Here is a 12,319-nt window from a genome sequence, read left to right on the forward strand (position 1 = left end):
GAGTTGCTTTTACAGCCAGGTCCTAATGTTTGATAGATACTTGGTGAAAAAGGAAGGGAAGCATGTGTGGTCATACAGGTATATATCCAGATAAACACTAAAGAGCTGAAAAGAATGAAGCTAGAAATGCAATATATATCCCCCAACAGCCTTAATCTTCATTAGAGTTAAACTTAACCTACTGCTCTCATTGTTTTGGGGCTAGCTCTGTCCCTGTAGCAGGCTGACACTCAGTAACATACACTTAGTCATAAGATAGGAGTCATTTTGCTTAAAAAACACAGTATGAGAGCTCGCTAATTCCACAGGATCATGCAGTCTAGCTGAGTACACCTCAACAACATGGAGTGAGCTGCCATAACAGCTCACTGACAATAACAGGGTTCCTACGCTTGTGCCAGCTTTGGCATTCAGGGACTCTCCACAATCTAGTTCCAGATGTTAAAGGGGTAGGGGAAGCATTGAGGGGGGACAGGGCAAGGGAAAAGGGATAATTTCCCTTTTGGGCAGCAATGCACCTTGTGCAACTAGCTCAGCTGCACATGAAACCATGTCCCATGTGTATGGGATTGCTGCATGTAACACCAGTTTCATTCCCTTTTCCTCCACAAGCTGTTTTGTGGATTCTTTCTTTTCTGTTTTAATGTGTCAGTTATGTGTCTCTTCCATATAAGGTTTATGAAATGCACTAAACTAATCCCACTTAGAAGTTTGATGGGGGGGGGGGGAGGGCGGACGGGATTTTTTGCATCTTACTCTTCAGTCTCGCATGGACTTACTTCCTTGCCATCAATAGCAAATCCTGCTGCTGTGATTCATTGAAAATAAATACAAAAATTACAGAAATTAACAATTTTAAATGTCTAAATAGTACAGATACAATAGTACAATACATTGGTGTGTATATATATGGGGGGCGGTGTATTTGGGGGTTATTTGTGTTTTTCCAACTTACTGGATTTTGTTCTCAGTGTAATAATGACCTCTCACATAAGAATCATTTTTTTAAGCAGGATGGAAAAAAAGCAAGACTAAAAAGTCAATTATTAGCTAAAACGCAACCTTAACTGCAAAATACACAAAACCTATAACCTATACCAGAAGGCCAGTCCAGCAGCCCCATCCGAGGTGGGGTACTGCAAGCCCTCAGGTCCCAAAAGATTATCATATTCCTCATTGCATGCATGGCATAATATTCCTCACCGGGCACCTCTTCAGCCTGTCCTTTTGGATTTTTCTTGTTGGAGGGTGGAATATGGCCACTGCTGAGTGCATTTTGGTTGCACCAGCACCCTGTTTCCATTGCTACGATCCGGGAACTTTGAAGCAGGTGAAATCAACTTTGACCGGTTTAATGGTGTTTGTGAAGCAAGAGTCTGTACTTAGGCTATCTATCTGAGCTGGTGTAATGGTTCACTGCTGCTCAAAAGGGTGAGCTCACCTTCTACCTTCAGCTAGCTCTAGTGATTTATTTGTCCCCTTTGTGAACAAGTTCAGCTCATCCAACTGCCAGGAAAACAAAGCAAGTACCAAAAAACCCAAATACTTAGACAGGCTTGGTTGCTTCCCTGAGAGCCAGAACTGGTGTGGGGATGGGAGGTGTGGAGGGAGAGGAGCAAGAGAGAGAACAGATCTACCTGCTTTCATGGCAGCAAGTTTTTAAATGGTCTTAGACTTCTAAGGAAACCTCTGCTTTCTGTGGTACTCACTTTGGTTGACAAGGCGCTCTTCAGCACTCCAGCCTGCTGACAGTGTTGGCAGCAAGCCAGCCACATGCCATGCTATGTTGTAAAACAACTGAAAGTAGTAACATGTTCCTTTTCTACGTGTGCAATTTCTGTAGGTAGCATAGGGATCGAAAACACCCGGTGTGCTTGTTGTTGAGGCTGTTTCTCTTCTGACTTTGAAGAACTGACAGCGAAAGTATCCCAATAGCAAGGGCTGCCCTGCAATGAGCTCCCTTGACAGGAGCAGCAACACCGTTTCTTGGCCACCTCAGGTCCTACCTCCTCCCTTGCGGCACCTGAGGCCCCTGTACATGCATCTGTGCGAGGGCAAAGGCCTGCCAGACCCCTTACTTCAGCATAGGTATCTGTGACGAGGCAAATCCGCGTGGAAGCTCTGGCCTCGTGTCGTGAGCATTTCAGTATCACCGCTAAGGCCTCTGCTCTTCGAGTCCCATGATTAATGATAGCGGAGGGTCTGAAACGTAGAGGGGAAACTTGCCAGCGGCGATAGCATTTGAAAAGCCGCTGAGGCGGCGAGGCGGGACGCGTTGCCACGGCAACTCCCGCCTCTCCGGGCCGCTGAGGCGACAGAGCAGGGCTGGCCGCGTTGCCACGGCAACTCCCGTCCCGCCCCGCCCGCGGCGGCCCGGCGAGGCGCCTCCCCGGCGGCGGGCAGAGGAAGGGCGCGGGCGGGCGTCGCGCCTGCGTAGAGCGCGCGGGCCGGTGGCGTGCGTGTTGTTGTGCGGCGGCGGCAAGATGGCGGCGCACGGGGGCTCTGCGGCCTCCTCGGCGCTGAAGGGGTTAATCCAGCAGTTCACCGCCATCACGGGTGAGGCACACGGAAGCCGGGGCCCGCCGAACTCGGCCGAGGCCGCCGCCGCCGCTGCGTGCTTAGCGGGCGGCTCCCGTCCGGCCCCCGCCGCCGCGTCAGGGGGCGGCCGCCCCGGCGGGCCGGGGGCGGGAGGCCGGGCGGGAGGAGCGGGCCGCGGCGTGAGGCGCTGCGCGGGACGAGGCGGAGCGGCGGACACGCTCCCCCCGTCTCCCGGGAGGCCCTCCCGCTGCCGCCCGCGGCCTCCCTCGAGGCGAGAGGCGCTGGCGGCGCCCGGGCCTGTCAGCGGGCGCGCTCCGGGGCCCGGGCCCGGCGCGGCGGGTGGTGCCCGAGGCCCGGGCCGGGCACCCGCGGTGCCTCCGCCTTGTACGTTGTGGGGTCCCCCTCGCTTTTAGCGGCGGCTTGGAAGCGCTTCTCGGTTGTCCCCGGTCGGCCGAGCTTCTCGTGCCCTCCCTCCCCGCGGTTCGGTCCGGTCCGGCCCGGGAACCGCGTCTTGCTCCTGCAAATAAAGCTCACGGCCGGGAGGGAGACTGGAGCTGAACCCTGAGTCCGCATTTAAAAAAACCCATAAGTATCTTAAAGTACGGTCGACTTACTGAGAATTTAGTTTGCTAACGAAAATAGTAAGTCGCTTTTAAATTGAAGTTTACAGCAGGTGATAATTCCTGCTTTAGCTCGTGTACTTGGAGCACTTGACCCACTTCGCGTTTAATCTGCTTCACTGTAGTTCCACCTTGCTTACAGCATTGCATATCAAATACTGAAGGAGTGCTTAATAAAACATCTTTGGCTTTTTAGTTGATATAAGTGAAACTGCTTTTAATTTGGTAATTCTAACCAGCTCAATTTCAGGTTGTGTCCCTGTACTTAAGCTTGGATGCACTCAAATCCTGAACAGGGATGTTGACGGTGTTTAGTACACTGTGAACATGCCGGTAGGGTACACTGGGAAATTATTGATCACTCAGCTGTCCTTAAAGAAGCCTTTTAGAATAAACCCTCCAAATAAAAAGAACCTGCAGCAAATAGGTTTTCATTATCGTATGTGCCCGTGTGTGCCTTGTGTTTTCTTTTCAGTAGTGCCTGAGATACTTCCTAAAAAATGAACCAGAATAGGCCGAGTCATGCTAGTTTGCTCTTCCTGACAGCTTTTTGTGCTTATACAGATGGTTTATGTTAAATGTAACAGCACCTCTATTATGCTTTCACAAAGGAAAAAAAACCTGCTGGGCTTCACACATCCACTATTAAAGTAGAGTTTTGAGGTTTTGTTTTTCCATTTTAACAGAATTTAAGGTTATATCTAAAAGCGTGTTGTCATGGAGCTTGTCTTGCCAATACTGGCATGATTTGACAGGTGCTCAGAAGCACACACCCTCAGTGGTTTGTGTTAGCAACTTTCAGCTTTGAGTTGTAAGTGTACAAAATCACTCCTGTCACTCCTGAGCTGAAAATACCAAAGAGCAGTTTGTTTGAAGAATGCGAACTTGATGCTCTCACATAATTTTTTGAGATGTCACTAGTTTTTATTTTGCACTTTCTTCACCTCGATTAAGGTCTTAAAATACAGCTGACTGCCATCTGAGTATGCTTGTGAAGACAGGTTGTTTTTTTGGGAAACCAGTTCCCTCGGACAGTTTGGCTTTCTCCCTGATTTAATGTAGTGGTACAGATCACTTAGGACTGAATGAACTCAACAGTTTCAAAGTGTACTCTCTCTTACTAGTCTGTTCAAACTAGAGCTTCTTGAGTCTTCCCCAGAAAATCTGAGAAACGTCCAAATGCATTTCATCCAAACTGATGTTATCTGTGATTCTGATGCTGCGGAAAGTGTTTTCTTCATTTTGATGACCTGCAGTGAACCTAGTAAGAATTACTACAGATCCAAAAGCTACTCTCAAACTGGTTCAGCTGCATTTTGCCACTCTTCCTCTCTACCAGCCTTCCCATATGAAAATAAACTCTTTGGCTGTCCACCACCTATAGAGACAGATGCTGTAGTAAGTAGACATTTAAAGGGTTAGGTGCAGGAGAGCTTCCACTGATGAGGGTGCTTCTGTTGATGGTATGGTTTTTGAGGAGAAGCTGGGAGGTCGAGGCTGACCCTTGGAGGAAAGAGTTACAAGTGATGCTAAGAACTACTGTTGCATCCCGAGCAGCAAGAGTAAGACTGGATTTAGGAGAGATTTTAATAAATGTTAGTCATTATACAAATAACTGTGTAGACAAGTACTACTTTCTCCCTCTTGGCTTTTTTTTTCCCCTCTTATGTGAACTGAGCTTCTGCTGGTTTGTTTTTGCCTTTGAGTGCAATCAGTAAAACAGGATATCTTTTCTTCCATCTCTAAATATCTGTTATAAGTGGGTAAAAAAACTCTAGCCAGCTGATTTAGTATTCTCCCTGTTAAAATGTTAAATCAAGTTTTCAATTTTTGTGTATGCCTACTATGGCTACCAGGAAAAGGTCTGACCTCTAGGAAAAAAGAAAAACCATGCTAAAACCCCTCAGATGGCTTCCACTAAGTTTTCTCTTGATGGAAGGTAGAAGTCTGTCTGTCCTGTATGCGGGCATTCCCTTCCGCTGTGAGATACGTATGTTTGTCTCATTTCATAGTTGTACTTCAGAGATAAATGGCAACTGATGAACTGTTCTTTCTAATTATTAATGCTTTGAGAGAGAAAGCTTGCTGGTTAGCTGTTCCTAGCATTTCCAATCAAAATGCTTTCTGAAGAATGCTTTAGTTTTTCTTTGGTATTACAGGTGCCAGTGAAAGCGTGGGAAAGCATATGCTTGAAGCATGCAACAACAATCTGGAGATGGCTGTCACCATGTTTCTGGATGGTGGAGGCATAGCAGAGGAGCCTAGCACCAGTTCTGCAGGGGTGTCTGCTGTTCGACCGCACACTGAGTATGTACCTGATGAACATGTCTGTATAAATGAGTAGTCTGTCTGAAGAATTTAATAGTGTAAGGCAGAACAAATAAGACAATTGTCACTTCTGACCTGCTGTGAACTCAATGTAATACATGCTTCTTTGATGATCTTGTTAAATTGATTGCTCCAATATTGTTCTGGGTAATAAGTTCTTATTACTTAAGTTGGTATGTAGACCAACATAAGTTAGTCTCTCTTGCATGTACTTCAGAAGTTTTCTGTAGGTTATACATACCCTTTTTTGCAAACAGAGCTCAAGACATTAAAGTGGGGATCCAGTAGTAAGAGATTCTTTTAAATTGCTCCAGCAATCTTGCTTTACGTTAATTTGGCAGTTAGAGAGTTCTGTTGTTTTGGTTCTTATAAATGTAGTGGCCTTAGTCCCATTTGTAAGGGTTTTATTGTGTTAAGTGTAACCAGATTTGGCACTGGAAAGGCTAGATTGTGTACACTAGTATGCAGAAGAATAAGCAACTACAAAATCTGCATCAGTGTCTTACACATCAGATGCCAATAAAAGAGAGTTGTTCCACTCGAGCATCGCAGAGTCTCTTTCAGTGCTGCCTGTTAATGTGTCTGCTTGGGATAAATGGAATATTTTGAGTGGAAGCTAACTGGTATAAGTCACGTTCATTAAATGTTCTAAATTAAACCTAGCCATGCTTTTGTCTTTATGAAAGTCTTCAGGAAAAAGACAACTAACTTTTAAAGAAAATTCTTGCCACTCATACTTCTGAAGCACATGTATAAATTTAAACAACTGTTCTAGTACTAACCTTTATAGTTGATATCAAGTGCCTTCCTGCTTGAACCTTTGACAGGTAATGAAGTTAAAACTCTGTATCTATAGGTGTTAGAGTTCTTATTTCTAGACAACTTCTGGCACATCAGTGACTTAAGATTCAAGTTTTTACTGGAATACTTTCTTTTTTATACTTGACACCCTCCAGGTGCTGGTCAGCTTAGTGTTACTTCTAGGAAGAGAGAACAATAAATATGCAAATGCAAAATGGAGAATAACTAGCTTCACAACAGCAATCAAAGATGTGGAGGTTAATAGCAAGGTTAGTGCATCTTGCTGACATTATGAGTTACTTTTTGAAAACTGCATGGCCAAGAGCCACAAACTGCACACTTTACAAATTCAAAGAGTCTGAGGGAAGAGGGCACTTCAGGAGTAGTTCATAGGCAGGATATAGCAATGGATTTCCTTGGGTGAGCCCATGCCCTCCTTCACGTAGACCTATGGGCCAGGTGACACCACTGAGTAAGTGATACTGTGTCAGAGTCCTTGTGATTTCCTTTCTTCTCCTAGTCATAATTTCAGATTATCTGGCAGTCTCTGCAAGCGTAACTAAGCTGTTGATGTGTCAGGGAGCCCAGCTATGTAAGCAAAGAATTGCTTCAGAAATGGGGGGAAATGGCCATTTTGACCATCTTGTTTTCCTTCCTCTGGAAAAGAGAGGGCTGTGAGTTTCAAGTGGAAGCAAAAAGTCTTTCAACAGAAGAAAGGTTGTAATAAGGAAGATAACCTTTTTTTTCCCTCTGTGTAGATAATCAGGGGAGGAGGGTGGCAAGTGGATTAATTAGCAGCCTTTGATAAGTTTTAAGAAACTTTTCCAAATTTTAAGACAGTTATTAAAGAAGAAAAATGTTTGAATAGTAGATTGACAAAGCCTGGGATCAAGTCACACAGGGATCTGTGTAATCTTCTACCAAGACTTAGAAAGGTCATCCATGCCAGATCTTAATGCAGAGTGTACTAAGACCTGCTTCAGTGCCATGAGTGGGAATGGATGGTCTCTTGAGGTCCCTTTTGACCCCAAATCTCTTGATTCTGTGCAACGGTACAGCAGCATCCTTAGCTGGTTCAAGTTGCAGGAGCCTTTGGAGCACAATGGGATGTGGTTAATGTAGTACTTGGAATGTTATCATCTCTCTGATTTTTTTTTTTTCCTTCCTCTTTGGTAGGGATGAAGTACGAGCTCCAATTCCTCAAAAACAGGAAATTTTAGTAGAGCCTGAGCCCTTGTTTGGAGGTAGGCTTGTGTTCTTATTTTGCTTTTTTGTTTTCTTTACTTTGAGATGAGCTAAGCGACAAAAGAAAAACAGAACTTGCTGAATATGAAGAAAGCATTGTATGTATTTTTATTCTTTTTTTTTCCTGCTGCAACTCTACTGCCATGTAACATGATTGCATACGTGGAAATACACCAGTGTTATTGAAAACCTCGCACATTAGAGATGCTATGTTCCCAGTGGTACTAATTTGCTAACTCCAGTTTCATGAGACTTTGTGAGGCAACAGCCAATTAGCTATGATAAGTATACATCTGTGTTCTGGGGGTTCAGAACCGTGTGATACTGCTGTGAAAGTGTTCAAGGTGGTGGGATAAAAGCTTGAGCTTTGACTGACGAGTGAAAATGAAGAGGACAAATGCATGCTTCTCAGGGAGATGATAGATCAGAAAGGGCTGAACTGTATGGTTACTCATCATTTTCTCCATTTCTCATTTAGGAATTTAATTTGCTCTTTAAGCCACACCATGCAGCTCGTTTTCTAGTTTGTTTTCTGAAGCTGTTATCACTTTTGCTTTTGAAACATTTTTTTGCTCTAAGGAAACAAGTGATGGAAGTGCTGTTTTCTTTTGGGTGCTTTTCTAAAACATTGTTTAGTACTCACGTAATACACTAACGTTCTGAATCTCAAAACCTCAATCTCAAACCTCAGCTGTTGTGGTTCTTTTACAGCGGCACAGGGGTGGAACTTCTGTAGCAGGACTGGTTTACCTGGTGCATTATCCTCTCCTTCTGTATAGTGTCCATGTCTGTATGGAGATCTAGGGCTCCCTCTTTTTACGCTTACTTCCTCTAGCCTTGTGAGGCTCTGTCCTTCTCATGTTGACCAGGCTATTTCTAGCTGTCTGTATGGATTTTGCCATGTCAAGTGAATTGAGTGTCTTCCCCTTTTTATTGAGGAAGAGCATGCAAGTGCTCATCTTTAAAGTGGTCTCATACCCATAGGAAATGCACTTTTCTGTTGTTTAGTTCCTGTGCTAGAAAGGAGGAGGAGGCCAAGCTCCAGGTTTACTCTGGAACTGGTTTTCTGTTGATCCTGTTTTTCAACATCAGAGAGGTCTTTAGCCAGGATGCACAAGCTGAGAGGTGATTCCAGAGGAAGATGTCCTGCTGAGTGCTTTCTGAAGACACTGCACCAGCTTGTTCCTCTTGCTTTCTCTGTGGCCCAACAGAGTTTTTGACAATGTCTGTAGACTCCTATGGGTTCAAGAATTGAAGAAGTGCAAGCGTAAGATCTGCTGACCCTAGTGCTTGGTCCTGTTCTACCCACCTGTCACACACTCAGACGCGCTGTCACTGACTGCCCTCCTGAGGTGATCTGTGGATCAGCAATACCCTCCTGGCACTGTCTGGTCCACCAGTGCTCATATGCTCACTAATGCCACTTCTGTTTAACACGAACCAGCCTGACAAGCTAGCTGAAACCAGAGAGATACTTCATTTGGCCTTTTCAGCTCTAACCTCAGAGCAGGGGATGTGCCGGTTTCTGTTTTTAACAGTGTCATATTGAGGTGGTTGTATGAGCTTAGGTTTTCTTCCAGTTGAAGAGATGCCCCTGTCTATTTGTACTCTGCCAGATACATGGGTCCCATCTTGCAGTACAAAGGACATCAGAAAAACATCTACCTGGACTGCTGTGAACATCTTTACCAGCGCTGCCAGGCTGTAACTAAGCCTGGCAAGGGAAATGCTGCTTTTGCTGAAGTGGTCCTTCAGTTGCTATTCTTAGCTGCAGTTTAAGTTGCTCTGAAGTTGGCTTGAATGGGTTGTGCTTATGCCTAAGCATTCAGAGGTGAAAGAGATGTTACTTACTGGAGTTAGAGAGGCATTATTCACAAGCATGTCTTCATTAAGGCTTACTTTCTTTTTCCATGATATTCTGTACGGGATACACTGATTCTTTTCTTCTTACTCTGTATGAGAAAAATGCAAGGAACAAGAACTGTGTACCATTCTTTATGCCCTTGGTGTGTCACACGGTGAAAGATGAAAGATGCTGCATGCACTATGGGTGCAAAATCGGAAGGGTCTCTAAAATCAGATTTTGGAGGTACTTGTTTTGTGACATGTGCGGAGGTCGTGCTTTCTCACCGTGAATGATTTTTCTTATTACAGGTTTCTGGTGGGTATATGTTGTATTTATATTACTCTGTTTAATTTGTTTATTATTTATCATGTCTTGTAACAATTAGGCTTTGAAAGTTCTATCTTAAAATTGTTCTGCTTTCAATTAATAGTAATGCAGATAAATAGTTGGAATAAGTCTTGGCAGGCAATTTTGGTTTGTATCCCAAGTACAGTGGTTGTGCTGTACCATAGGACTTCAGTGGTACTTTTAGGTACTATTCCAATTATCTGCCTGGGCTGCCGTCTCTGTCAGCTGCAAATAATCTATTCTGAAGGTTTCCTTGCAGATAGTGATACTGGATCCAATGGAAGAGTGTGGCTGTTGCCAGTCCAGCCAAGAAGTTGGGACGGGATCTGGAGAAGGGATTAGCAAAGAATAGAAATGCATTGTGGAAAAAACAAATATGGTTCCTCAAAAATAAAATATTCTCCCATGGGGTTTAATCCTTTGAAGTTTTTCATCTACTTGAAGGCCTTTTGTAAAAATCTTGACTGGAATTGTGCTATGTTGATGCTGTGACAGCACTTCCACTACATACTGATGGGCCTCAGTGAGCCCATCAGAAAGGGCTAATTTTAAACTTCTGTGTATTGTTGATACATGTTTTGTTTCTCGGGTAAGGTTTGCTGGAGGGAGGATGTGTTAGGAAATGGGTCTTACAAACTACCTGTTTCCATCCTCCCATCCTCCAGCCCTTCCTAATGACCTTACTCCCACATCATTCATGCTTTGGGTTCCTATTCTGTTTTCCCACACGTGTGATGGAAAGTACTAATATGTAATTCTTTTGATAGTATACTTTTGAAATAATTCTTGAATTTCTTTTTTAAGCTCCTAAAAGACGCAGACCTGCGCGCTCAATATTTGATGGCTTTCGGGATTTTCAAACAGAAACCAGTAAGTGTCTACAGATCAGTAAGCTGGAGGTTCTATTTTTTTTTTAATGCAAGTAAGATTGAAAAATAGTTTCCATTGTAGGCTATGACAGCTTTCAGTCATTGAATGGTTTTAAATTGCCTACTTTATAGCAAAAGTTTGGGTTTTTTAATAACATTATTAGGCTGTTCATTGTTGTAGTGTCAGTACTGTTTGCTAATATGTGTCTTCCACATTTGTGGTGCAGTTAAGGTTGTTAGTTTGTTCTGGGATGGCTGAAGGGAGAGTGCTGAGTAATGGATATATGAAACAGGTAGTGAGGATGCTGGTCCAAACACTTGCCCGTGTGACATAAATAAAACCTGCAGACAGTATATTCTATCTGCTTTGGTATGGCAAATATTTTCTTGATAACTCTCAAAAAACCACCTTTTTCTGCTCTAGGGGGAATTGGAAAGGGGGAAGAATCTAATACCCATGTAGAAATTAAGTTCATCCACTGGATTTTTCTTGGCTAGCCAGTGGTCGTGCTGGCACTTGAATTAATTTGAGTAGCCCTGAGACTTCTTCCTTGGCCACACACAAGGTTCTCATGAATTTAATTGCTGTTCGCCACTGTCTATCTGTTCATATGCAGAATCTCTAAATGACAAAGCATTGGCTGTTATTTAAGCCATTAAGTTTTATAGGATAGGATTCTTTGACAGCAGAACACCAGGTATTTCACAGCTGAGTTAGAGCTGTTGTGCAGTTGTTATTGCTAATGTTGCTGGAGTGTTCAAGATGTTTAACTGTGGACCAGGTTCCCATGTAGTTAGGTGCTGTTGGCTGCTCAGCTGAAAGTATTCATAATCATTTCCTTTCCCCTGACAGGTTTGATCAGGGTTTTCCAATAATAATGAACTTGTCAAGCACTGAAGTCACTGGCAGCTGAGTAAATGAAAATACACCATTTATAGTAGCATCATACCCTTACATTTTTTCTCATCATCTCCACTCTGTTGTAAGAAATTTAGAGATGCACATATGTAAAACCATTGTGAGGGTTTATGATGAAACTTTATCATGCTTTTTGGTAAAACTTAATAGATGAATATCACTGTCTGGCTATCTCTGAAAAAGTGGCCCTGGCCATGAAAGTCCAGATTATTTCCTGACTCCTAGGCCTGCTCCACAGGGATGCTTTTTTCCCTGTGGGGATCCAGTGTCTGCTCAAAAATGGTTTGTACACTATGGCCCATTGACAGCTCCTTTCACTACTGGAAAGTTTTTGGTCATGGGATAGTTATTGCCCATTTCAGCTGACTTGGGTCCATAAAATATATTGTATTGCTGCATTTTTAGGTGAGCAAGTGCTGTGATTTACCTTTATTGTGTATGGTCATGTGTATGTAGGAAATAAGTTCTGTATTATTTTGAATGGAATTGATACCACTAAAAGAAACATGCTCAAAGTGTGGTACTTGGGGATAAACAAGTCTGAAAACCCATTCACCTGAAAGAGACAGCGGTATCCTGAGCTGATTGTGGGAAGAGTAGATATTTAATGTAAACATCCAAAGATATTTCTCTGTGTAAACTAAGTCTGTTGTGGTTTTTTTTTTTTTCTGTGGAATTGCCTTACAGTCAAGAAATAGAAACAGTGGAATAGAAATATTCCAAGTAGAAGTTATGATGCTACAATCTAGCTCAGTTTCCCCTTTTAGAAGCATCACTGGGGACAAGTCATGGCTTTTTCTTGCTC

At 43.5% G+C, this 12,319-nt stretch overlaps 1 protein-coding gene across 1 annotated transcript in view; it reads left to right on the forward strand.

Annotated features, from left to right (window-relative positions):
• Positions 1 to 2,467: 2,467 nt before the first annotated feature.
• Positions 2,468 to 12,319, forward strand: part of UBXN7 (UBX domain protein 7) — a 31,387-nt gene continuing 21,535 nt past the window's right edge. Inside the window, exons 1-4 of the mRNA XM_076341829.1 lie at positions 2,468 to 2,556; positions 5,318 to 5,465; positions 7,464 to 7,531; positions 10,531 to 10,596. Coding sequence (XP_076197944.1) covers positions 2,484 to 2,556; positions 5,318 to 5,465; positions 7,464 to 7,531; positions 10,531 to 10,596 — 355 coding nt within the window. The 5' untranslated portion in view covers positions 2,468 to 2,483. The remainder of the gene's footprint in view (positions 2,557 to 5,317; positions 5,466 to 7,463; positions 7,532 to 10,530; positions 10,597 to 12,319) is intronic.

Source organism: Aptenodytes patagonicus, chromosome 6 (assembly GCF_965638725.1).
Source record: "Aptenodytes patagonicus chromosome 6, bAptPat1.pri.cur, whole genome shotgun sequence".
NCBI classification, from domain to species: domain Eukaryota; kingdom Metazoa; phylum Chordata; class Aves; order Sphenisciformes; family Spheniscidae; genus Aptenodytes; species Aptenodytes patagonicus.